Source organism: Pseudorasbora parva, chromosome 15 (assembly GCF_024679245.1).
Source record: "Pseudorasbora parva isolate DD20220531a chromosome 15, ASM2467924v1, whole genome shotgun sequence".
NCBI classification, from domain to species: Eukaryota; Metazoa; Chordata; class Actinopteri; order Cypriniformes; family Gobionidae; genus Pseudorasbora; species Pseudorasbora parva.
Window position 1 is genome coordinate 45753984 of NC_090186.1, and position 27500 is coordinate 45781483.

The 27500-nt window shown below is 47.5% G+C and overlaps 2 protein-coding genes across 7 annotated transcripts in view; both read right to left on the reverse strand.

The window, feature by feature from the left end:
- The window catches only part of lamp5 (lysosomal associated membrane protein family member 5), a 20802-nt gene extending 20568 nt beyond the window's left edge, over positions 1-234 (reverse strand). The window contains exon 1 of the mRNA XM_067418414.1: positions 1-234. This exon is cut by the window's left edge and continues 647 nt beyond it. The gene's annotated coding sequence lies outside the window, so the exon portion shown is untranslated.
- Positions 235-5750: 5516 nt separating this feature from the next.
- Positions 5751-27500, reverse strand: part of plcb4b (phospholipase C, beta 4b) — a 116338-nt gene continuing 94588 nt past the window's right edge. For 5 of the 6 annotated variants that reach the window (XM_067418419.1, XM_067418415.1, XM_067418420.1 and 2 more), the window contains 9 exons: positions 27062-27127; positions 22600-22715; positions 21790-21865; positions 14577-14752; positions 10102-10203; positions 9512-9569; positions 8305-8391; positions 8071-8107; positions 5751-7858 (listed from right to left, as the gene is read on the reverse strand). In XM_067418419.1, coding sequence (XP_067274520.1) covers positions 7770-7858; positions 8071-8107; positions 8305-8391; positions 9512-9569; positions 10102-10203; positions 14577-14752; positions 21790-21865; positions 22600-22715; positions 27062-27127 — 807 coding nt within the window. In that variant the 3' untranslated portion in view covers positions 5751-7769. The remainder of the gene's footprint in view (positions 7859-8070; positions 8108-8304; positions 8392-9511; positions 9570-10101; positions 10204-14576; positions 14753-21789; positions 21866-22599; positions 22716-27061; positions 27128-27500) is intronic. The other variant, XM_067418421.1, reaches the window with a different exon arrangement.

Consider the following 27500-nt stretch of genomic DNA (forward strand, 5'->3'; position numbering starts at 1 on the left):
AAAATTCTAAAATTAAGATGCATTTACTAGATCAGTGAAAGTACATTTTTTGCTTGTTTTTTGGAGAAAAAAAAATCAAAATGAAGTGAGTTTTTGCTTAAAACAGGCAAAATGATCTGCGTTTGCATTATTGATTCTGAACGAGACCGTGAAGCTGCTTTGAAACAATAAGTATCGTAGAAAGCGCAGTTGGTACACGGCGAACAATGCTCTTCTTAATTATTATTTCTTGTTTCCAGATATCTAACAATTCTTAAATCAAGATGCATTTACTAGATCAGTAAAACGGCATAAGATATATTTGATTGTTTTGTTGAAAATAAAATCAAAATGAGTTTTTGCCTAAAACAGGCAAAATGATCTGCCAATGGGGTGAGGAAAATAATCTTATTATTCTTCTCAGAAATCTTGTTTCTTGTTTCCATCCCAATCAGAAATAAGATTATTTTTCTCACCCCATTGGCAGATCATTTTGCCTGTTTTAAGCAAAAACTCATTTTGATTTTATTTTCAACAAAACAAGAAAAAAATATCTGATGTAGTTTTACTGATCTAGTAAATGCATCTTGATTTAAGATTTGTTAGATATTTAGACTGGACACGAGACAGAATTACTGAGTAAGAAGAGCATGTTTTGCAGTGTAACTAATGACCATTATTCTAAAATGTTACTTTTTTTTTTTTAATAAACCCACTGTGACAACTAGCCCCGGTCTGCCCTAACATAAAGGACTGGTATTCTGAACACTGGCTTAAAAATAAAATAATTAAATGACTTGAAACGGCTGTGGGAAAATGACCCAAACACTGTCAGCTGTCCTAAAACACGTAAGCATGAATATGGTCATTAATCCGCCGCCGTGTGTTATTAGTGGTGTGAGCTTCAGACTTCTGGAGCCTGAGAGTCGAACTCACACTGGACCGCGCTGATGCTGTCGATGCTGGGCTTGCTCCGCACCGGAGGATGCTTTCCCAGAGGAAACGTCTCTGAGCGTGGGATAAACTGGGCTGAAGCTCCGCTCCGAGCTCCGCAACCTTCAGGCTTGAGCTCGGGGAAGGTGAACCTCCGCAACATCCGGCTCACGGACCGCTTCCCAGCATGCACTGGGCTCACGGACCGCTTCCCAGCATGCACTGGGCTCACGGATTGCTTCCCAGCATGCACTGGGGCCTTGCTCCGGCTGCGCTCCGGGCCGAGCGCGCTTGTGGGTAAACTGCACCGCTTCTGATAATACCGGTCGTCGAGCCTCCGGATGGGCTGGCTTTTCTCGTGTGTTTTGGTGCTTTTCCCGAAAGGAGTTAATAAAATGCCGAGAGGCCCGGATGGAGCCGGTGGCGTTTTGGAAGGTCTAGGCGAGTAAAATAAGGCTGGAGGCTGGGGACAAACACTCTCGGACAAACGCTCTCGTTTCTGAAGAGTTTGGGATGTCGGAACACCAGCGAACATTATCTGCGATGAAGAAGCGCCACTTTCCCGCTCATATTCCTCAATGGAGTCTAGCGACTGGATTCGGTTACGCAAACCGAGGGATCTTTCACGGGTTCCAGCGCCATCTTCATCGATGCTCACGCCGGATAGTCTTTCAGACAGCGAGTCCTCATGATTTTTCCTGGAAAGTGCTTTCAGACACTCGGTGTGTCCGAGATGCTTGGCTAACTCGATGGCAGAATTTCCCACCTTGTTTTGCCGGTCGATCTGGAGGCCTAATCGTTTAAATGCGCGCACCAGAAATGCGACCGTGGCTGGATGGCGAGCCGCGACCGCGTACATGAGCGCCGTGTTCCCCCAAAGGTCTGCTGCTTCCGGATCCGCTCCGCTCCGCACCAGGATTTGGACTGCATCCAGGAACCCCATCTCGCAGGCGTAGCTCAGGGCCGTGCGTCCGCGTTCATCCGGCCGGTTCACACTCGCTCCTCTCTGCAGAAGGAGGGTCATAAACCTGCTCCTGGCTGCAGGATCCTGGAGAAACACGGCAGAAATCAGCGGCGTCTGCGCTTCTTCACCATCAGAGTCCACGATCTTCCCATCCAGAGCGTCGAGGATAAACCTGGCCAGGTGGATCTTATTCTTAGAGATGGCTTCCAGCAGGATTCTGGTGTCTGTTTTGGAGTCGGAGAGCTTCAGCATGTTTAACGCTCGTCCCTCAAACGTCTCTCTTTCCGTCGCTGGCTCCACGCTCTTTATATGGCTGAGCTTTGGTGTTTCCACGACAACACGAATCTCATTATCACACTTTATTGTTTCATAAGTGGATGTGTATTATTAATGTGCTGATTGTAATAAGGGCTTCTGAGAGCGCCGACTGAATGATATGAATACATGCGTGTGATTATTGACTGGAACGCTGGGGAGCTTCGACCAACTCAAGTCTAATTAAGGCTTTCTTCTCATTCACATCTTCGGCTGAATTAAATGAATGAATACATTTTCTCACCGCTGGCTGTTTTGTTTTTCATTGAAAGGAAAGATTGCAGCACATATTCAACAGTATATCGCTTTAACTTGGAAGAAGAGTACACATCGATTAGGCATAACATTGAATAACACTGATAATCTCTTCATCACCGCTCCTGTTAGTGGGTGGGATATATTAGGCAGCAAGTGAACATTTAGTCCTCAGAGTTGATGTGTGTGAAGCAGGAGAAATGGGCAAGCGTAAGGATTTGAGCGAGTTTGGCCAGATTGTGACGGCTAGACGACTGGGTCAGAGCATCTCCAAAACTGCAGCTCTTGTGGGCTGTTCCCGGTCTGCAGTGGTCAGTATCTATCAAAAGTGCTCCAAGGAAGGACCAGTGGAGAACCGGCCACAGGGTCATGGGCGGCCAAGGCTCATTGATGACCGTGGGGAGCGAAGGCTGGCCCGTGGGGTCCGATCAAACAGACCAGCTACTGGAGCTCAAACTGCTCCAGAAGTTAATGCTGGTTCTGATAGAACGGTGACAGTTGGCCCATGCTGACCCCTGTCCTGTTGGCAACACAATATAAGGAAGGTGGTCATAATGTTATGTCTGACCACACATACACGTTAATATTGGCATCAGTAATATTGGAGTATTATTGGCATCAATGGTTCCATGAAGAACCTTTAACATCCATGGGTTCCTGGGTTGTTTATTCACACTAAAAACATGTTTTTTTTGTTGGGGTGTAATGATACACTCGTGTCAGGATTCGATATATATCATGATACTGAATATTACGATACACGGTACCGATATTGTATCCGATATATCCCGATGCTGAACTCACAATACGATTAAATAACAGTACAAAACTCGCGATACGATATATATCACGATACTGAACTCACGAAACGATATATAAGAGTACTGAACTCACGAAACGATGTATAACAGTACTGAACTCACAATACGATATATAACAGTACAAAATTCTTGCTACGATATATATCACGATACTGAACTCACGGTACGATATATATCACGATACTGAACTCATGATACGATATATATCACGATACTGAACTCACGGTGCAATATATATCACAATACTGAACTCACGATGCGATATATATCACAATACTGAACTCACGGTACGATTATATGACAGTACAAAACTCTCGATACGATATATATCACGATACTGAACTCACGATATGCTATATATCACAATACTGAACTCACGGTACGATTATATAACAGTACAAAACTCTCGATACGATATATATCACGATACTGAACTCACAATACGATATATAACAGTACAACATTCTTGATACGATATATATCACGATACTGAACTCACGGTGCAATATATATCACAATACTGAACTCACGATGCGATATATATCCCGATACTGAACTCACGATACGATATATATCACAATAATGCACTCACAATACGATTATATAACAGTACAAAACTCTCGATACGATATATATCACGATACTGAACTCACAATACGATATATAACAGTACAACATTCTTGATACGATATATATCATGATACTGAACTCACGGTACGATATATATCACAATACTTAACTCTCGATACGATATATATCCCGATACTGAACTCACGATGCAATATATATCACAATACTGAACTCACGATGCGATATATATCACGATACTGAACTCACGGTACGATATATATCACAATACTGAACTCACGATACGATATATATCGCAATACTGAACTCACGATACGATATATATCGCAATACTGAACTCACGATACGATATATATCGCAATACTGAACTCACGATACGATATATATCGCAATACTGAACTCACGATACGATATATATCACAATACTGAACTCACGATACGATATATATCACAATACTGAACTCACGATACGATATATATCGCAATACTGAACTCACGATACGATATATATCACGATACTGAACTCACGGTACAATATATATCACAATACTGAACTCACGATACGATATATATCACGATACTGAACTCACGGTACGATATATATCACAATACTGAACTCACGATACGATATATATCACGATACTGAACTCACGGTACGATATATATCACGATACTGAACTCACGGTACAATATATATCACAATACTGAACTCACGATACGATATATATCACGATACTGAACTCACGGTACGATATATATCACAATACTGAACTCACGATACGATATATATCACAATACTGAACTCACGATACGATATATATCACGATACTGAACTCACGGTACGATATATATCACAATACTGAACTCACGATACGATATATATCGCAATACTGAACTCACGATACGATATATATCACAATACTGAACTCACGATACGATATATATCGCAATACTGAACTCACGATACGATATATATCACGATACTGAACTCACGGTACAATATATATCACAATACTGAACTCACGATACGATATATATCACGATACTGAACTCACGGTACGATATATATCACAATACTTAACTCTCGATACGATATATATCCCGATACTGAACTCACGGTACGATATATATCACAATACTGAACTCACGATGCCATATATATCACGATACTGAACTCACGGTACGATATATATCACAATACTGAACTCACGGTACGATATATCACAATACTGAACTCACGGTAAGATATACATCACAATACTGAACTCACGGTACGATATATATCACGATACTGAACTCACGGTACGATATATATCACAATACTTAACTCACGATGCGATATATATCACGATACTGAACTCATGGTACGATATATATCGCAATACTGAACTCACGGTACGATATATATCACAATACTGTTATTTTTACAATGCCTTTATGACATTTATTTTAGATCTTTAAAGCTTGAGAGGAATAATGAACTTTAAATGGAGGAACAGAAACACCTCAGGTTTCATAAAGAATATCTTCATTTGTGTTTGATAGTTAAACGAAAAACCACATGATGGTGAGTTCATGATATCAAAGTTTAGATTTGTGGCACATTTGTAAATGTGTGTTTGGGTGAATTATACCTTATAAACAGGCCGACTACAGCAAGCTGAGCCTTGGATAAAACAGCTCTATATCGAGAGTCATATAGTTTCCATTAACGATACTATCGGCACATTTTTATATATTGCGATATCATTTTACACCTCTATTCTTTTGAGAATGGATCACTGGAAGGCTCTTTGGGGAACCACTATGGCATCACAGAGAAAAAAAACTTTGGAAGCTTTATTTTTAATGAAATGACACCATCCGACAGACAATAAAATACACATGCAGCAATATTCATTTAACACCTGGATAGTTTATTGGTACACATACTATAAAACAGTATTAAAGTAGCAGGATAACAACAGTATTTTTAGAGTATTTTCATTGCTAGAAGTTTGACAAATACGATATATATATATATATAAATACAAAAGCACCCACAGCATGGTCCATTGAGTAGCTACAGAAAGACAAACGAATAGAAACAGGTGAAATTCAGAGCGACAGTTCTGCAAAAATAATCTGCTTTTCCCGCAAACTATAATTTAGAGCAAAATCTACGAGGAAGTCGCACAACAGAAAACATTCAGCTAGTGCAAAAAGCTTCTAAGAAATCAAACGTAGTCTTAAACTACCCGCTATAATATATGTATCTTTATATAAATAACCCCTTATTTTGGCATTTATCATTGTAAAATAATTTAAAGGTCCTACATGACATTTAGTGGCACATTTGTAAGCGATGGAGTTTTAAAGCACTTTGCTTTCACACGAGATATGTGGTCACCGCCAAACACTTGAAAACATGATGTGAAGAAAAAGAACGAAACCGATAGATGGAAAACCCACCACAACCGATACACATATGATCCCAAAAGCCTTCAAATACACAATCTTGAACACTAGATTAGACCTCCTGAAAGTGAAAGAACACAAACACAAGTGGAACCAAAGTTCAGCGTCATGTCCGAGGAAAGGAAATGGTTTGTTTTGATGCGTCCAAATCCACACGGCTCAGAACGCTCCGAGTGTCGACGCTACGAGACTGAGTTTGGATCCGTTGAGTAGTACAGCGAAAGCAAACTCATTGAGCACCATCTACACCTCAAAGCCGGTTTAAAAAGTGTCTCCTCTAAAATAAAACCACATTTGGGTTAAAATGATCAGCGCGCCTGAGCTGCATCTTAAAAACGGACAGATGATAAAAGCTTGGGACAGAACTCGTGTGGATTCCAGACGCTCTACATTCTTACTGTACTGAGGAAAGCTAGTGCTCTGCTACATAGTCAAAGTCCTCTGACATCCTATCACATATAAAGTGCTCAGGACATTAAACTAGCGCTTCGTTCACAGGTATTGTGCTGACGACAGAAACTAAACCAGAGTCGTCTGCTGGCCTGACTCTGCTACGGGTAAGATACGAGTTGAAGAGTTCACGTCTGAGTCTTCGCCTCATGATGGGCCTCAGAGGACTGTATAAAAACGTGTGTTGAGTCTGTCCCAACAGTGCCGTCTTCACCGCAGGGCGGAGCTACGGATTCACAGCAGGGGAGGAGTTAGCTGCTGTGGGCGGGGTTAGAGCTGAGGTAAGGAGAATGGGCGGAGCTATGGATTGGCCACTGCAGGGGAGTAAGCTGCTGTGGGCGGGGTTAGAGCTAAGGTAGGGAGAATGGGTGGGGCTATGGATTGGCTGCTGCAAAGGAGAAGTTAGCTGCTATGGGCGGGATTAGAGCTGAGGTAGGGAGAATGGGCGGAGCTATGGATTGGCCACTGCAGGGGAGTTAGCTGCTGTGGGTGGGGTTAGAGCTGAGGTAGGGAGAATGGGCGGGGCTATGGATTGGCCGCTGCATTGGAGTTAGCTGCTGTGGGCGGGGTTAGAGCTGAGGTAGGGAGAATGGGCGGGGCTATGGATTGGCCGCTGCAGGGGAGTTAGCTGCTGTGGGCGGGGTTAGAGCTGAGGTAGGGAGAATGGGCGGGGCTATGGATTGGCCGCTGCAGGGGAGTTAGCTGCTGTGGGCGGGGTTAGAGCTGAGGTAGGGAGAATGGGCGGGGCTGTGGATTGGCCACTGCAGAGGAGGAGTTAGCGGCTGTGGGCGGGGTTAGAGCTGAGGTAGGGAGAATGGGCGGGGCTGTGGATTGGCCACTGCAGAGGAGGAGTTAGCGGCTGTGGGCGGGGTTAGAGCTGAGGTAGGGAGAATGGGCGGGCCGTGGATCTACAGGCTGCAGGGACTGATGAAGACGGAGCCCGATGGGACAGTTGGACGCTTCAGCTCACTCCTGTGGGAGATTGGTGAGGGTTTCCTCTGGCCTTCTCAGTTGAGGGACGGAGCGCTTACACCATCGTGGCTGGCCTGCGGTCCATGTCCTCCTCCAGCTTCACCATCTTCTGCATGTCTTTGGCCTGGAGAATCACAGCAGACACACCATCAGAGAGAGAGAGAGAGAGAGAGAGAGAGAGAGAGAGAGAGAGAGAGAGAGAGAGAAAGAGACAGACAGACAGACAGACAGACAGACAGACAGAGATAGTTTAGCAGCTAAAGCCTTGTGTTGAGGCTCAATAAGGCAGAGACGGATGGAGGAACTGAAGACAGAGGAAAGCGATGATGAGCCTACCTGGAGTCTGACTGTTTGCATGATGTGATTTCAAAAGCTGTTCAAAGAAAAGGCAAATCATATTTAAGGCATGGCTTCAGATGTCACGTACAAAATATGAAAAATGGAGGACAAAATGCAAATCATATGAAATCAAGAGAGGGATGGCCATTCGTTTGTTTCGATTAACTACCAACAATCTAGCAGGTTTAGCTGGTTAACCCGTTCTGTGGCAGTGACGGCTGAAGGATTTACCTGCTCGTTGAACTTCTCGAGTTTCTCCAGCTGCTCACGCTGGCTCTTCTGTAGCTGCTCCAGCTCTTTCGCCTGCTTCATGGCCAACTGAGACCAGAACACGGAAGAGCACGTCAATATCACATCAATATCACGGCAACATCACATCAATATCACGCCAATATCACACCAACATCACGTCAACATCACGCCAACATCACGCCAACATCACGTCAACATCACGCCAACATCACGCCAATATCTCACCAATATCAAGCCAACATCACGTCAATATCACGCCTACATCACGCCAACATCATGTCAATACCACGTCAATATCACGTCAACATCACATCAACAGCACGCCAACATCACGTCAATATCATGTCAACATTACGCCAACATAACGCCAATATCACGTCAATACCACGTCAATACCACGTCAATATCACGCCAATACCTCGTCAATATTATGTCAATATCACGTCAATATCACGCCAATATCACCTCAATATCTTGCCAATATCACGCCAATATCACCTCAATATCTTGCCAATATCACGCCAATATCACGTCAACATCACGTCAACGTCACATCAATATCATGTCAATTTCACGTCAACATCACGTCAAAATCACGTCAACATCACGTCCATATCACGTCAACATCACGGCAATATCACGCCAATATCACGTCAATATCACGTCAATATCATGTCAATATCACGCCAATATCACGTCAATATCACGTCAACATCACGCCAATATCATGTCAACATTACGCCAATATCACATCAACATCACGCCAATATCACGTCAACATCACGTCAACATCACGTCAATATCACGTCAACATCACGTCCATATCACGTCAACATCACGTCAACATTACATCAATATCACGCCAATATCATGTCAATATCACGTCAACATCACGTCAACATTACGCCAATATCACGCCAATATCATGTCAATATCACGTCAACATCACGTCAACATCACGTCAACATCACGTCAACATTACGCCAATATCACGCCAATATCATGTCAATATCACGTCAACAGCATGTCAACATTACGCCAATATCACGTCAACATCACGTCAACATCACGTCAACATCACGCCAATATCACGTCAATATCACGTCAACATCACGTCAACATCATGTCAAACCTGCACCAAACCCATCTGATCCCCAACGAAACCAACAAAACATCCTCAACCAACCCGCTTTCTCTCCTCAAGGAACTTTTTGGTGTTGCTGCTGTTCAGCTCCCGAACTCTCCTGCACACAAACACACAAGAGACAGGTCAGATGGAGATGTGGATGGTGCGGATCACACACACACACACACACACACACACACACACACACACACACACACACACACACACACACACACACACACACACACACACACACACACACACACACACACACACAAGAGACAGGTCAGATGGAGATGTGGATGGTGCGGATCACACACACACACACACACACACACACACACACACACACACACACACACACACACACACACACACACACACACACACACAAGAGACAGGTCAGATGGAGATGCGGATGGTGCGGATCACACACAGACACACACACACACACACACACACACACACACACACACAGACACACACACACACACACACACACACACACACACACAAGAGACAGGTCAGATGGAGATGCGGATGGTGCGGATCACACACAGACACACACACAGACACACACACAGACACACACAAGAGACAGGTCAGATGGAGATGCGGATGGTGGAGATCACACACACACACACACACACCTCTCGCGCTCCGCCTTGTTTTTGATGCTCTTGTCCTGGCTGATGGCTTTGCTGTTCTCCATGGACATCTTCGCCTGATTGGCTTTCATCTCTTTGCTCTGCCTGTCAATCAAACAAAATACAGACATTTTCAAAACAAGAGCCAGAGAGTCACGGCTATGAAAGTTCATGAAGAGTCGGAGTCTTTCTCATGGAGATCCTTCAGCAGAACAAACGGAGAACGGCTTCATTAATCAGCATAATTAATAAAGACACTCGAGTTCAATACACGCTCTACAGCTGCACTCCTGAACTCAAAGACTCATGCAACATTAATGCCTCTTAATTATGGCAATATCTGCCTGGAGATGAGCCGGCGCATCAGCATCATAAAGAGGAGGACACGGCCTGATGAAAACACTGATAGCGGTGTGTGTGTGGCGTGTTAATCAGATGATAATTAGCATACTACGCTCTACTGTAGAACACGCTTCACTGCTCACGCTTCACAGGTTTTCAATCCGAATCATTATACTGTATGATCCAATGTGATTTCTAGCGGTGTCCCGACTAAGGATTTACACATTCGAATCAGAATTGTCAAATCTTTCTATGATCGACTGATAGTCGAATTATCGGTATGTGTGTCTGTGTTTGTGTGTGTGTGTTTTTCTGACATATGAGGACAAAAATGTGTATAATGCCATGGATATGACAGGTATTACAGGAGAGGGTGAAATATGAGGACATTACCCATGGCCCCACTTTACAAAAGGCTTATAAATCACACAGGAGGAGTTTTTATGAGAAAGTAAAAATGCAGAATGTTTCCTGTGATGGGTAGGTTTAGGGGCAGTGTGTGTGTGTGTGTGATCTCCACCATCCGCCGCTCGAAGCTCTGACGTGTCTCTTGTGTGTGTGTGTGTGTGTGTGTGTGTGTGTGTGTGTGATGGGTAGGTTTAGGGGTAGGAGCAGTGTAAGGGGATAGAAAATATGGTTTGTAGGGTATGAAAACCATTATAGCTATGGAATGTCCCCATATGTCACAAAAATAAATGTGTGTGTGTGTGTGTGTGTGTGTGTATGGGCTTGGAGGGGCACGGCACTAGCCAGCAAGAGGGTAAAACAATTTTTATTTTCCTTTACACACTGCACACAGCAACAACTTTTAATAAAGCAACTTTTAATTTTAGGCTGACAGACGAACTGACAACGGCTTTCTTATTTAGGTTAAAATAAAAGGAAATGTGGTGGATAAAAATTCGTAAAAAGTTCTCTCATAACATTGAGATCGAAATACTGAACACCACAAAAATATTTAAGCGAACATTTTGATAAATAAACCTAAAAGAATTCCTGCCTACAGAGGAAAAGGACACTGAGTGCGTTTACTGTACGTTCTTAAGCCGATAGTGGCTAAAGGACGCGAAGCTCAGCGCCGTCTCAGGATCTCACACACACATTATATCCGCGCGAGCTCCGTTATGAATCGACTTCTGACAGAAGAGCTGCGGGATGAGTGTGTCTTGTAGCACAGAGGGAAATCAGTACAGTGATGATTTGAGGGAAATATGATATAAATTTAATATAAAACCTTGAAATGGAGCTCTGTGGCACGGCAGGATTGTAAATAACTTCCTGAGTGGCCGTGGACAGGCACCGAATGCCGCCGCTGTGTGTGTGTGCACTCAAAAAACACATTGAAAACAATGTGTTTGAATTTTAAAGACGCGGCGCTGAGCTGAGTTTCGTGTCCGTTGTATGACCTTCACACCGCCAAGCTAAGCACCGCGCCGCGTCGCGTCTTTAAAATATTAAGCACCCCCATATTGCCAAAATGGTATGATCCTCGTTTCATAACACCCGTGAAGATTCGACTGCGAGATCGGTGGTCGAATCCGGCTCCAAATATCGATGCATCGAATCAGCACTTCTCTGAACGGAGAGAAACTGAATAACATTAACTATATAAAGGAATACAATAAATGGGACTACATGACACATATTTCACTGAAATAATATTAACAAAAGAAAAAAAAACTGTGATTCTCGCATTTGTGACACACTAACGCATTGTGTTTGTTTTCTTTATATATTTGGGTACGGAAAATATTCAGACCCCTTGAATTTTTCACTCTTTGTTATATTGCAGCCATTTGCTAAAATCTTTTAAGTTATTTTTTTTATCATTAATGTACACACAGCAGCCCACATTGACAGAAAAACACAGAATTGTTGACATTTTTGCAGATTTATTAAAAAAGAAAAATTGAAATATTATATGGTCCTCAGTATTCAGCCCCTTTGCTGTGACACTTAAGATAATAATAATAATAATAATAATAATAATAATAATAATAATAATAATAATATTAATAATAATAATACAAATTCATTACATTTATATAGCGTTTTTCTAGACACTCAACACACATAGAAGGGGGGATCTCCTCAACCACCACCAGTGTGCAGCACCACCTGATGATGCGACGGCAGCCATATTGCGCCAGAACGCTCACCACACACCAGCTGATTGGTGGAGAGGAGACCGAGTGATGAAGCCAATCAGGATATGGGGATTATTAGGAGGCCATGATGGACAGGGGCCAGTGGGCAAATTTGGCCAGGATGCCGGGGTTACACCCCTACTCTTTATCGAAGGATTTTTAATGACCACAGAGAGTCGGGACCTCGGTTTAACATCTCATCTGAAGGACGGTGCTCTTTAACAGTATCGTGTCCCCATCACTATACTGGGGTGTCAGGACCCACACAGACCACAGGGTGAGCGCCCCCTGCTGGCCTCACTAACACCTCTACCAGCATCTCCTTGTACCCAGTTGGTCTCCCATCCAGGTACTGGCCCGGCTCAGCCCTGCTTAGCTTCAGTTGGAAACCAGTCTTGGGCTACAGGGGGATATGGCTGCTGGCATGTAGATGGTTCTACACCTTCATTTGAGTCCAGCTGTGTTTGATTATACTGATTGGACTTGATTAGGAAAGTCACACACCTGTCTATATCAGACCTTACAGCTCACAGTGCACGTCAGAGCAAATGAGAGTCACAAGGTCAAAGGAACTGCCTGAGGAGCTCAGAGACAGAATTGTGGCATGGCTCAGATCTGGTCAAGGTTACAAAAACATTTCTGCTGCACTTAAGGTTCCTAAGAGCACTGTGGCCTCTATAATCCTTAATGGGAGACGTTTGGGACAACCAGAACCCTTCCTAGAGCTGGCCGTCCGGCCAAACTGAGCTATCGGGGAGAAGAGCCTTGGTGAGAGAGGTAAAGAAGAACCCAAAGATCACTGAGGCTGAGCTCCAGAGATGCAGAGATGGAGAGAGATGGAGAAAGTCAACCATCACTGCAGTCCTCCACCAGTCGGGGCTTTATGGCAGAGTGGCCGACGGAAGCCTCTCCTCAGAGCGAGACACACATGAACGTTTGATAAAAAACACCTGAAGGACTCCAAGATGGAGAGAAATAAGATTCTCTGGTCTGATGAGACAAAGATATAACTTTTTGGCCTTGATTCTGAGCAGTATGTGTGGAGAAAAATATCACCTGTCCAATACAGGCCCAATACACAATTGTGTTTGCTGTTGTAAAAGCCCCTATGGACAGGTGTTGAAAATTAGCACATGTGCTATAACACTTTAAACACTGCATCTGGTGTCCAATGTTATTGCTATGTCCAAATGAAATAAATAAAAAAATAAAAAATACAGTCCCAACAGTGAAGCATGGTGGTGGCAGCATAATGCTGTGGGGTGTTTTTCAGCTGCAGGGACAGGATGACTGGTTGCAATCGAGGGAAAGATGAATGTGGCCAAGAACAGGGATATTCTGGATGAAAACCTTCTCCAGAGTGCTCATGACCTCAGACTGGGCCGAAGGTTCACCAACAAGACAATGACCCAAAGCACAGCTAAAATAACGAAGGAGTGGCTTCACAACAACTCTAGGACGGTTCTTGAATGGTCCAGCCAGAGCCCTGACTTAAACCCAATTGAGCATCTCTGGAGAGACCTGAAAATGGCTGTCCACCAACATTTACCATCCAACCTGACAGAGGATCTGCAGGAGGAATGGGAGAGGATCCCCAAATCCAGCTGTGGAAAACTTGTGACATCATGGCTGTATTAGATCAAAAGGTGCTTCTACTAAATACTGAGCAAAGAGTCTGAATTTTTAGGACCATTTAATAATTACAGTTTTTCTTTTTTAATAAATTTGCAAAAATGTCAACAATTCAGTTTTTCTGTCAATATGGGCTGCTGTGTGTACATTCATGAGAAAAAAAGAACTTAAATGATTTGAGCAAATGGCTGCAATATAACAAAGAGTGAAAAATGTAAGGGGGTCTGAATACTTTCCATACCCACTCCATATTAAACCCAATGTTTTAAGCTCTGAGTATGGCCCAGTAAAGGACGAGCGGGTCTTTTCCCCCTGTAGTGGACGCTGGTCAGGGCTGTGTGTGCTGGACCCACTCACCGCTCATGCATGAGCTTGATCTGCAGGGTTTGCTGCTCCTGGACGCTGGTCAGAAGTTTCTTTAAGAGCTCGCACTGTTGAGCAACATGGCCGTCCTTCAGCTCCTGCTCCTCTGAGCTGTGGCTGTTGACCATCTCGGACCACTCTTTAGTGTGCTGGGCCACCATGTCCTTCACCTGAGGACACACACACACACACACACACACACACACACACACACACACACACACACACACACACACACACACACACACACACACACACACACACACACACACACACACACACACACACACACACACACACACACACACACACACACACAAATGTTAAAGGCCCTGACATACTTCAAGTGAAATCGAAGAACAGACTGGTGTGATGTCATTTCGAATAATTCTAAGTTGACTCCTGCTTTTAAACTCCCATTGGTCCGTGGCGATGCTGTAACAGGTGGGCGTGGCTCTGAGACTCCGCCTTCTTTGAAGTTTGGGTAAAAACCAAGCGTACCCTTTCCCAGTGTCTGTTTAAGCCGTTACGGACTTAAACTACAATTCCTCGACTGGCCACTAGAGACCGGCACTTAAAATGCCCAACTTTACAGCAGAAAAACATGTTTACCGTCTGGGACAAACTGTGGTTTTGATCTATATGGCTAATTCTTCCCTTCATGACGTCAGTGAGGGGGTGAATTTTTTAATTGAATGTAAACTCATTCGTCTACATTATATAAAGCCTTAAGTTTCTGCATAATTAAGGTCGTGGCCACTTTGAGTGACAGGTGGATTGCCGTTTGTCTGCGGTCTGTTAGTCATCACCTCACCTAAGCTCCGCCCACATCCCACATAAGCTCCACTCATGTCCCCCCTCTTTGCTCATTTTCTGTTAACCGGGAGTGAAGCGTGATGGCAACGGCCAGCTCGTCTCTACTTTACGCTTCCGAAGGGCTCTTCAGATCCTATGGGTGACGTCACAGACACTACGGCCAGATTTTTTTACAATCCATGTTAAAAACACTACATACTAAGCTGGTCTTAGGGTGTGTCCAAATACGCTTTTGCTAGATTAAAGACGGATGAATTGGTCAGCATGCCGAACACATGGTCTAAAAATGCCATCCCTCATCTCTTAATGAGCCATGGAGGTGTTTTGGGTCTAAACAAATCAGAGTCTCATCTCCCTTTCCCTTTAAAAGCCAGTTGGGCACCGCCTATAGGCTCATATCACTAACACACTCTTTAAATAACACAGAAATCCGCAGAAGTTTCACACACTTGCGTCGGGTGTTTGATAGAGCCTTTCATGTTGAAGTGCGGTGTAAATAAACTATCAGATGCTTTCTGAACGGCTGTTTTCTCATCGCTGTAATTTCGGTGTATTAGGGTACTGAAAGGAAAGCACAGCAAACGTTCATCTAAACGTTTATCACTGCAAACGTGTCTCCTCAGCAGAGAGAGAGTGGTCTCCAAACGTGTCTCCTCAGCAGAGAGAGAGCGGTCTCCAAACGTGTCTCCTCAGCAGAGAGAGAGAGAGAGCGGTCTCCAAACGTGTCTCCTCAGCAGAGAGAGAGAGCGGTCTCCAAACGTGTCTCCTCAGCAGAGAGAGAGAGAGCAGTCTCCAAACGTGTCTCCTCAGCAGAGAGAGAGAGAGCGGTCTCCAAACGTGTCTCCTCAGCAGAGAGAGAGAGAGCGGTCTCCAAACGTGTCTCCTCAGCAGAGAGAGAGCGGTCTCCAAACGTGTCTCCTCAGCAGAGAGAGAGCGGTCTCCAAACGTGTCTCCTCAGCAGAGAGAGAGCGGTCTCCAAAAGTGTGTCCTCAGCAGAGAGAGAGCGGTCTCCAAACGTGTCTCCTCAGCAGAGAGAGAGAGAGCGGTCTCCAAACGTGTCTCCTCAGCAGAGAGAGAGAGAGCGGTCTCCAAACGTGTCTCCTCAGCAGAGAGAGAGAGAGCGGTCTCCAAACGTGTCTCCTCAGCAGAGAGAGAGAGAGCGGTCTCCAAACGTGTCTCCTCAGCAGAGAGAGAGAGAGCGGTCTCCAAACGTGTCTCCTCAGCAGAGAGAGAGAGAGCGGTCTCCAAACGTGTCTCCTCAGCAGAGAGAGAGCGGTCTCCAAACGTGTCTCCTCAGCAGAGAGAGAGCGGTCTCCAAACGTGTCTCCTCAGCAGAGAGAGAGAGAGCGGTCTCCAAACGTGTCTCCTCAGCAGAGAGAGAGAGCGGTCTCCAAACGTGTCTCCTCAGCAGAGAGAGAGAGAGCGGTCTCCAAACGTGTCTCCTCAGCAGAGAGAGAGAGAGCGGTCTCCAAACGTGTCTCCTCAGCAGAGAGAGAGCGGTCTCCAAACATGTCTCCTCAGCAGAGAGAGAGAGCGGTCTCCAAACGTGTCTCCTCAGCAGAGAGAGAGAGCAGTCTCCAAACGTGTCTCCTCAGCAGAGAGAGAGAGCAGTCTCCAAACGTGTCTCCTCAGCAGAGAGAGAGAGAGAGAGAGCGGTCTCCAAACGTGTCTCCTCAGCAGAGAGAGAGAGCAGTCTCCAAATGTGTCTCCTCAGCAGAGAGAGAGAGAGAGCAGTCTCCAAACGTGTCTCCTCAGCAGAGAGAGAGAGAGAGAGAGCGGTCTCCAAACGTGTCTCCTCAGCAGAGAGAGAGCGGTCTCCAAACGTGTCTCCTCAGCAGAGAGAGAGAGAGCGGTCTCCAAACGTGTCTCCTCAGCAGAGAGAGAGAGAGCGGTCTCCAAACGTGTCTCCTCAGCAGAGAGAGAGCGGTCTCCAAACGTGTCTCCTCAGCAGAGAGAGAGCAGTCTCCAAACGTGTCTCCTCAGCAGAGAGAGAGAGAGCAGTCTCCAAACGTGTCTCCTCAGCAGAGAGAGAGCGGTCTCCAAACGTGTCTCCTCAGCAGAGAGAGAGAGAGCGGTCTCCAAACGTGTCTCCTCAGCAGAGAGAAAGCGGTCTCCAAACGTGTCTCCTCAGCAGAGAGAGAGAGAGCGGTCTCCAAATGTGTCTCCTCAGCAGAGAGAGAGCGGTCTCCAAACGTGTCTCCTCAGCAGAGAGAGAGCGGTCTCCAAACGTGTCTCCTCAGCAGAGAGAGAGAGAGCAGTCTCCAAACGTGTCTCCTCAGCAGAGAGAGAGAGAGAGAGAGCAGTCTCCAAACGTGTCTCCTCAGCAGAGAGAGAGCGGTCTCCAAACGTGTCTCCTCAGCAGAGAGAGAGCGGTCTCCAAACGTGTCTCCTCAGCAGAGAGAGAGAGAGCAGTCTCCAAACGTGTCTCCTCAGCAGAGAGAGAGAGAGCAGTCTCCAAACGTGTCTCCTCAGCAGAGAGAGAGAGAGAGCGGTCTCCAAACGTGTCTCCTCAGCAGAGAGAGAGAGCAGTCTCCAAACGTGTCTCCTCAGCAGAGAGAGAGAGAGCGGTCTCCAAACGTGTCTCCTCAGCAGAGAGAGAGCGGTCTCCAAACGTGTCTCCTCAGCAGAGAGAGAGAGCAGTCTCCAAACGTGTCTCCTCAGCAGAGAGAGAGAGAGAGAGCAGTCTCCAAACGTGTCTCCTCAGCAGAGAGAGAGAGAGAGCAGTCTCCAAACGTGTCTCCTCAGCAGAGATAGAGAGAGCGGTCTCCAAACGTGTCTCCTCAGCAGAGAGAGAGCGGTCTCCAAACGTGTCTCCTCAGCAGAGAGAGAGAGAGCGGTCTCCAAACGTGTCTCCTCAGCAGAGAGAGAGAGAGCGGTCTCCAAACGTGTCTCCTCAGCAGAGAGAGAGCGGTCTCCAAACGTGTCTCCTCAGCAGAGAGAGCGGTCTCCAAACGTGTCTCCTCAGCAGAGAGAGAGCGGTCTCCAAACGTGTCTCCTCAGCAGAGAGAGAGAGAGCGGTCTCCAAACGTGTCTCCTCAGCAGAGAGAGAGAGCGGTCTCCAAACGTGTCTCCTCAGCAGAGAGAGAGAGAGCGGTCTCCAAACTTGTATTCTCAGCAGAGAGAGAGAGAGAGAGCGGTCTCCAAACGTGTCTCCTCAGCAGAGAGAGAGCGGTCTCCAAACGTGTCTCCTCAGCAGAGAGAGAGAGAGAGCGGTCTCCAAACGTGTCTCCTCAGCAGAGAGAGAGCGGTCTCCAAACGTGTCTCCTCAGCAGAGATAGAGAGCAGTCTCCAAACGTGTCTCCTCCCCAGAGAGAGAGCGGTCTCCAAACGTGTCTCCTCAGCAGAGAGAGAGAGAGAGAGAGAGCAGTCTCCAAACGTGTATTCTCAGCAGAGAGAGAGAGAGAGCGGTCTCCAAACGTGTCTCCTCAGCAGAGAGAGAGCGGTCTCCAAACGTGTCTCCTCAGCAGAGAGAGAGAGAGAGCGGTCTCCAAACGTGTATTCTCAGCAGAGAGAGAGAGAGAGAGCGGTCTCCAAACGTGTCTCCTCAGCAGAGAGAGAGCGGTCTCCAAACGTGTCTCCTCAGCAGAGAGAGAGAGAGCAGTCTCCAAACGTGCCTCATCAGCAGAGAGAGAGAGAGCAGTCTCCAAACGTGTCTCCTCAGCAGAGAGAGAGAGAGAGCGGTCTCCAAACGTGTCTCCTCAGCAGAGAGAGAGAGCAGTCTCCAAACGTGTCTCCTCAGCAGAGAGAGAGAGAGCGGTCTCCAAACGTGTCTCCTCAGCAGAGAGAGAGCGGTCTCCAAACGTGTCTCCTCAGCAGAGAGAGAGAGCGGTCTCCAAACGTGTCTCCTCAGCAGAGAGAGAGCGGTCTCCAAACGTGTCTCCTCAGCAGAGAGAGAGCGGTCTCCAAACGTGTCTCCTCAGCAGAGAGAGAGCGGTCTCCAAACGTGTCTCCTCAGCAGAGAGAGAGAGAGAGAGAGCAGTCTCCAAACGTGTCTCCTCAGCAGAGAGAGAGAGAGAGCGGTCTCCAAACGTGTCTCCTCAGCAGAGATAGAGAGAGCGGTCTCCAAACGTGTCTCCTCAGCAGAGAGAGAGCGGTCTCCAAACGTGTCTCCTCAGCAGAGAGAGAGAGAGCGGTCTCCAAACGTGTCTCCTCAGCAGAGAGAGAGAGAGCGGTCTCCAAACGTGTCTCCTCAGCAGAGAGAGAGCGGTCTCCAAACGTGTCTCCTCAGCAGAGAGAGCGGTCTCCAAACGTGTCTCCTCAGCAGAGAGAGAGCGGTCTCCAAACGTGTCTCCTCAGCAGAGAGAGAGAGAGCGGTCTCCAAACGTGTCTCCTCAGCAGAGAGAGAGAGAGCGGTCTCCAAACGTGTCTCCTCAGCAGAGAGAGAGAGCGGTCTCCAAACGTGTCTCCTCAGCAGAGAGAGAGAGAGCGGTCTCCAAACTTGTATTCTCAGCAGAGAGAGAGAGAGAGAGCGGTCTCCAAACGTGTCTCCTCAGCAGAGAGAGAGCGGTCTCCAAACGTGTCTCCTCAGCAGAGAGAGAGAGAGAGCGGTCTCCAAACGTGTCTCCTCAGCAGAGAGAGAGCGGTCTCCAAACGTGTCTCCTCAGCAGAGATAGAGAGCAGTCTCCAAACGTGTCTCCTCCCCAGAGAGAGAGCGGTCTCCAAACGTGTCTCCTCAGCAGAGAGAGAGAGAGAGAGAGAGCAGTCTCCAAACGTGTATTCTCAGCAGAGAGAGAGAGAGAGCGGTCTCCAAACGTGTCTCCTCAGCAGAGAGAGAGCGGTCTCCAAACGTGTCTCCTCAGCAGAGAGAGAGAGAGAGAGCAGTCTCCAAACGTGTATTCTCAGCAGAGAGAGAGAGAGAGAGCGGTCTCCAAACGTGTCTCCTCAGCAGAGAGAGAGCGGTCTCCAAACGTGTCTCCTCAGCAGAGAGAGAGCGGTCTCCAAACGTGTCTCCTCAGCAGAGATAGAGAGCAGTCTCCAAACGTGTCTCCTCAGCAGAGAGAGAGCGGTCTCCAAACGTGTCTCCTCAGCAGAGAGAGAGCGGTCTCCAAACGTGTCTCCTCAGCAGAGAGAGAGCGGTCTCCAAACGTGTCTCCTCAGCAGAGAGAGAGCGGTCTCCAAACGTGTCTCCTCAGCAGAGAGAGAGAGCAGTCTCCAAACGTGTCTCCTCAGCAGAGAGAGAGAGAGCAGTCTCCAAACGTGTCTCCTCAGCAGAGAGAGAGTGGTCTCCAAACGTGTCTCCTCAGCAGAGAGAGAGCGGTCTCCAAACGTGTCTCCTCAGCAGAGAGAGAGAGAGCGGTCTCCAAACGTGTCTCCTCAGCAGAGAGAGAGAGAGCGGTCTCCAAACGTGTCTCCTCAGCAGAGAGAGAGAGAGCAGTCTCCAAACGTGTCTCCTCAGCAGAGAGAGAGAGAGCGGTCTCCAAACGTGTCTCCTCAGCAGAGAGAGAGAGAGCAGTCTCCAAACGTGTCTCCTCAGCAGAGAGAGAGAGAGCAGTCTCCAAACGTGTCTCCTCAGCAGAGAGAGAGTGGTCTCCAAACGTGTCTCCTCAGCAGAGAGAGAGCGGTCTCCAAACGTGTCTCCTCAGCAGAGAGAGAGAGAGCGGTCTCCAAACGTGTCTCCTCAGCAGAGAGAGAGAGAGCGGTCTCCAAACGTGTCTCCTCAGCAGAGAGAGAGAGAGCAGTCTCCAAACGTGTCTCCTCAGCAGAGAGAGAGTGGTCTCCAAACGTGTCTCCTCAGCAGAGAGAGAGTGGTCTCCAAACGTGTCTCCTCAGCAGAGAGAGAGAGAGCGGTCTCCAAACGTGTCTCCTCAGCAGAGAGAGAGAGAGCGGTCTCCAAACGTGTCTCCTCAGCAGAGAGAGAGCGGTCTCCAAACGTTTCTCCTCAGCAGAGAGAGAGTGGTCTCCAAACGTGTCTCCTCAGCAGAGAGAGAGAGAGCGGTCTCCAAACGTGTCTCCTCAGCAGAGAGAGAGAGAGCGGTCTCCAAACGTGTCTCCTCAGCAGAGAGAGAGCGGTCTCCAAACGTGTCTCCTCTCCAGAGAGAGAATATCAGGACCCTTAGACTCCGTATAAGCAGAACATCCAGAACCTCAAATCTGACTGGCCGAAGTTAAACAAGCGTACAAGAACACACACCTGATGAATACAGACATGACTGTCATGTTGTGGTTGTGTGTATGTTCTCTGCAGTACCTGCTCTTTGTGGTCTGTGGTTGTGTGTGTGTGTGTGAGATAGTGTGTGTGTGTTCTCCGCAGTACCTGCTCTTTGTGGTCTGTGGTTGTGTGTGTGTGTGTGTGAGTGTGTGTGTGTGTTCTCCGCAGTACCTTCTCTTTGTGGTCTGTGGTTGTGTGTGTGTGTGTGAGAGGGAGTGTGGGTGTGTGTGTTCTCTGAAGTACCTTCTCTTTGTGGTCTGTGGTGAGCGTCTCCACCTTTATGGCCGTCTCCTTCTTCAGCTCGGAGCAGTTTTGTTCTCTAGAGGGAGAAGAGAAAGGGTCAGAGAGGGGTCAGGGCGGGGTCAGAGCGGGGCATGGGGGTCAAGACAGGGTCAGAGCAGGTCAGGGGGGTCAGAGTGGGTCAGGACGGGTCGGGGGGGTCAGAGAGGGGTCAGAGCGGGTCAAGGGGGGTCAGAGCGGGTCAGGGTGGGGTCAGGGTGTGGTCAGAGCGGGTCAGATTTGGGTCAGAGCAGGGTCAGGGTGGGGTCAGAACGGGTCAGGGGGGTCAGAGTGGGTCAGGGCGGGTCAGGGGGGGTCGCAGTGGGGTCAGGGGAGTCAAGACAGGGTCAGAGCGGGTCAGGGGGGTCAGGGGGGGTCAGAGTGGGGTCAGGGGAGTCAAGACAGGGTCAGAGCGGGTCAGAGGGGTCAGAGTGGGTCAGGACGGGTCAGGGGGGGTCGGAGTGGGGTCAGGGGAGTCAAGACAGGGTCAGAGCGGGTCAGGGGGGTCAGAGCGGAGTCAGACTGGGTCAGGACGGGTCGGGGGGGTCAGAGTGGGGTCAGAGTGGGTCAGGGTGTGGTCAGAGCAGTGTCAGAGCGGGTCAAGGGGGGTCAGAGTGGTTCAGGGGCGGTCAGAGCGGGTCAGAGTGGGGTCAGGGTGGGGTCAGAACGGGTCATGGGGGGGTCAGAGCACCGTCAGAGCGGGTCGGGGGGGCAGAGCAGCGTCTGAGCAGGGTCAGAGCGGGTCAGGGGGGTCAGAGTCGGGTCAAAGCTCACCCTCTCTTCTTGATGGCCTTCTCCAGCAGCTTCTCCAGCATCAGCTTCTCCTTGTCGTGCTGAGCCACCAGTTTATCCACCTGAGTACAGTGAGATTTCTGCATGGCGTTGTGTTCCTGCAGAAAGAGAGGATCTATCAGAGCTGTGTGTGTGTGTGTGTGAGAGTGAGTGTGTGTGTTTGAGTGAGAGTGTGTGTGAGAGAGTGATAGTGAGAGTGTGTGTGAGGGTTAGAGTGTGTGTGTGAGAGTGTGAGAGTGTGTGTGAGAGTGTATGTGAGAGTGAGTGTGTGTGTGTGTGTGTGAGAGTGTGAGTGTGTGTGTGAGAGTGAGAGTGTGTGTGTGTGTGTGTGTGTGTGTGTGTGTCTGTGAGAGTGCGTGTGTGAGAGTGAGAGTGTGTGAGTGTGTGAGAGTGACAGTGTGTGTGTGTGTGAGAGAGTGAGTGAGAGTGTGTGTGAGAGTGAGAGAGTGTGTGTGTGTGAGAGTGAGTGAGTGAGAGTGTGAGAGTGTGTGTGTGAGGGTGAGAGTGTGAGAGTGTGTGTGAGAGTGAGTGTGTGTGTGAGAGAGAGTGAGAGTGTGTGTGCGTGAGCGTGAGAGTAAGAGTGTGAGTGTGTGTGTGTGTGTGTGTGTGTGAGAGTGTGTGTGAGAGAGAGTGAGAGTGTGTGTGTGAGAGTGAGAGTGTGTGTATGAGAGTGAGTGGGAGTGAGGGTGTGTGAGAGTGAGAGTGTGTTTGTGAGAGTGAGAGTGACTGTGTGTGTGAGAGTGATAGTGAGAGTGTAAGAGTGTGTGTGTGAGAGTGATAGTGAGAGTGTGTGTGAAAGTGAGAGTGTGTGTAAGTGTGTGTTTGTGTGTGTGAGAGTGACAGTGTGTGTGTGAGAGTGAGAGTGTGTGTGAGAGTGTGTGCGTGAGAGTAAGAGTGTGTGTGTGAGAGTTAGAGTGTGTGTGAGAGTGTGTGCGTGTGAGAGCGAGAGTGTGTGTGTGTGTATGAGAGTGAGAGTGTGTGTGTGAAAGTGAGTGTGTGTGGGTGTAAAAGCAGGGTGTTGTGATGCGTCTAGTGCAGTACTGTGGGATGAGAGGTAAGATGCATGCTTGTTTGTTACTTGCTTGCCAGCCTCTTGCTTACGGCTAACTGCCGCTGGCTAGCCCCTAGTGGTGAATAGGGAAGCAGCTACGGTGTAAGTCTACCCATGCCAGTACAATGCCACCGGTCGTCCTGGATTCTTTCCTTGCCATTGGATTACATCCCCCTACAGCAAAGTAGTGGTGTTGGAGCAGGCGCATCTCTCTCACCACTTAAATCACTTCCTTGCGCAGGTATCTTCTGTTTATCTTGTGGTGTGTCTTCAAGATTCTCTTTCAAGTCCACTGGCGATGGAGTGCTTGGTAACGGGGGCAGGACTGAATGATCTGGGAGTCCCTAGCTCAGACTCTGCACAGTGGCGACACGGGGTATATGGTCGTCAGCAGCTGGAATGAGTGGCAGACCCCTGTGTGTCTGAGCAGTCCTATTAAGGAGTCGCACTGCTCACCCCAACTGGGGAAGGATCTAGAAAAGGTGATCTAAACATTGTCCACTCAGATCAAACCTGGATAGGATACCGCACCTATCAGGTCATTCCGTTTCAGCGGTCGAAAAATTCAAAAGAAATATATTCCATTACGCATAGCAACATGGAACATTAGAACTCTCCTGGACTCAAACTATGGCACTAATCGACCTAGTCAAAGGACAGCATTGGTTGCTGCTGAGCTTAAGCGTTACAACATTGACATAGCTGCATTAAGTGAGACCAGGCTTCTGGGAGAAGGATCACTAAAGGAGGAAGGTGAGGGCTATACTTTTTTTTGGAGAGGATACCCTACAGGAGGACAGCATCTGCATGGCTTTGGTTTGGCCATTAAAAATAGCATCCTCCCAAACCTTACTGAAGCCCCAATTGGCATCAGTGAAAGGCTAATGTCACTCCGCTTCCCTCTTGTTGGAAAGCAATATGCCACTATTTTCAGTGCTTATGCACCTACTCTTCCATCAGAAAAAGAGGTGAAGGATAGTTTCTATGAGACATTGGATGAGGCCCTTAGGAAAGCTCCACAAAATGATAAAATCTTGCTGCTGGGTGACTTCACTGCAAGAGTAGGAAGAAATAGTGATATTTGGGATGGAATAATTGGACGTCATGGCATTGGAAATGTAAATGCCAACGGATTAAGACTCTTGAGTCTCTGCGCTGAACACAGCCTTATCATCACTAATACCATGTTTCAATTAAAAAACAAATATAAGACCTCTTGGTTACACCCACGATCCAAGCATTGGCATCTGCTAGACTATGTCATTGTCAGACAGAATGATATGAGGGATGTGCTCTTAACTCGAGCTATGAGAGGAGCTGAGTGCTGGACGGATCATCGGATGATTGTTACCAAGGTAAACCTGAGGATCCAGCGGGCAGTACATCTTAGAAAGGCAGCGTCAGGGAAGCTAAACTGCGCAAGGCTCCAAGATACTGAAGTACGGAACAACTACCGATGCTCAACTAAGTGAGAGTGAGTGTGTGAGAGCGTGTGTGTGAAAGTGAGAGTGTATGTGTGAGAGTATGTGTGTGTGTGAGACAGTGATAGTGAGAGTGTGTGTGTGTGAGAGTGAGAGTGTGTGTGAGAGTGAGTGTGTGAGAGTGTGTGTGTGTGAAAGTGAGAGTGTATGTGTGAGAGTGAGAGTGTCTGTGTGAGAGTGATAGTGAGAGTGTGAGAGTGTGTGTGTGTGAGAGTGAGTGTGTGAGAGTGAGTGTGTGAGAGAGTGTGTGTGTGTGTGTGTGTGTGTGTGTGTGTGAGAGTGAGAGTGTGTGTGAGAGTGAGTGTGTGAGAGTGTGTGTGTGTGAAAGTGAGAGTGTATGTGTGAGAGTGAGAGTGTCTGTGTGAGAGTGATAGTGAGAGTGTGAGAGTGTGTGTGTGTGAGAGTGAGTGTGAGAGTGAGTGTGTGAGAGTGTGTGTGTGTGAAAGTGAGAGTGTATGTGTGAGAGTGAGAGTGTCTGTGTGAGAGTGATAGTGAGAGTGTGAGAGTGATAGTGAGAGTGTGTGTGAGAGTGAGTGTGTGAGAGTGAGTGTGTGAGAGAGTGTGTGTGTGTGTGTGTGTGTGTGTGTGAGAGTGACAGTGTGTGTGTGAGAGTGTGTGTGCGCTAGAGTGAGAGTGTGTGTGTGAGAGTGTGTGCGCTAGAGTGAGAGTGTGTGTGAGAGTCGGAGTGTGTGTGAGAGTGAGTGTGAGAGTGTGTGTGAGAGTGTGTGTGTGAAAGTGATAGTGAGAGTGTGAGAGTGTGTGTGTGTGAGAGTGATAGTGAGAGTGTGTGTGAGAGTGAGTGTGTGAGAGTGTGTGTGTGTGTGAGAGTGACAGTGTGTGTGTGAGAGTGAGAGTGTGTGTGTGAGAGTGTGTGCGCTAGAGTGAGAGTGTGTGTGTGAGAGTCGGAGTGTGTGTGAGAGTGAGTGTGAGAGTGTGTGTGAGAGTGAGAGTGTGTGTGTGTGTGTGTGTGTGTGTGTGTGTGTGTGTGTGTGTGAGAGTGTGTGTGAGAGTGAGTGTGAGAGTGTGTGTGTGTGTGTGTGTGAGAGTGTGTGTGTGTGTGTGATAGTGAGAGTGTGTGTGTGATAGTGAGTGTGTGTGTGTGTGTGTGTGTGTGAGAGAGTGAGTGTGAGAGCATGTGTGTGTGAGAGAGAGTGATAGTGTGTAAGAGTGAGAGTGTATGTGTGAGAGTGTGTGAGTGAGAGTGATAGTGACAGGGTGTGTGAGAGTGACAGTGTGTGTGAGAGAGTGACAGTGTGGTTGTGTGTGTGTGTGTGTGTGTGAGAGTGTGTGAGTGAGAGTGTGTGTGTGTGTGTGTGTGTGAGTGATAGTGAGAGAGTGTATGAGTGAGAGTGTGTGTGTGAGAGTGAGAGTGATAGTGTGTGTGTGTGTGTGTGAGAGAGTGAGAGTGTGTGTGTGAGAGTGTGTTTGTGAGAGTGAGTGGGAGTGAGGGTGTGTGTGTGTGTGTGTGTGTGAGTGATAGTGAGAGAGTGTATGTGTGAGTGTGTGTGTGAGAGTAATAGTGAGAGTGTGTGTGTGTGTGTGTGAGAGTGTGTGTGTGTGTGTGTGTGTGAGAGTGAGAGTGTGTGTGAGAGTGAGAGTGTGTGTGTGTGTGTATGTGAGAGTGAGAGTGTGTGTGTGAGAGTGTGTTTGTGAGAGTGAGTGGGAGTGAGGGTGTGTGTGTGTGTGTGTGTGTGTGTGAGTGATAGTGAGAGAGTGTATGTGTGAGAGTGTGTGTGTGAGAGTAATAGTGAGAGTGTGTGTGTGTGTGTGTGTGTGAGAGAGAGTGAGAGTGAGAGTGTGTGTGTGAGAGTGAGAGTGTGTTTGTGAGAGTGAGTGGGAGTGAGGGTGTGTGTGTGTGTGTGTGTGTGTGTGTGTTTAAGGATGAAGAGACACCAGAGACTGTAACTCGGACCTTAGTGTGTCGTTTCTTCAGCGTGTTCAGTTCCTTCTGCTGCTTCTTCATCAGCTTCATGAAGGTCTAGAAACAGAAATATAATGAGCAGCAGCAGCGCTGAGGCCGAGCGGCGAGCCTGAGGCGAGTGTGTGAGTCCTCCACATTAGGAACAAACGTCCTTTCTCACTTCACTCAGAGTGATCTCGTCTTTAACAATGTTCTCAAAACACTAGATTCTATTCTGAAATGTTTTTAAAACGGTTTTAAACGCTGCTAGTCTCAGGCCCCGTCCACACGGAGACGCCTTTAGCTGTACACGTATAAATGTTGTCCCGTATCAGCGTTTCGTCCGCACGGATCCGGCGTTTGGAAGCATGAATCCGATATTTTTCGAAACCGGGTCCCAAAGCAGATAAATCTAAAAACGCTCATCTTCCGTCTTCGTGTGTGCAGCGAA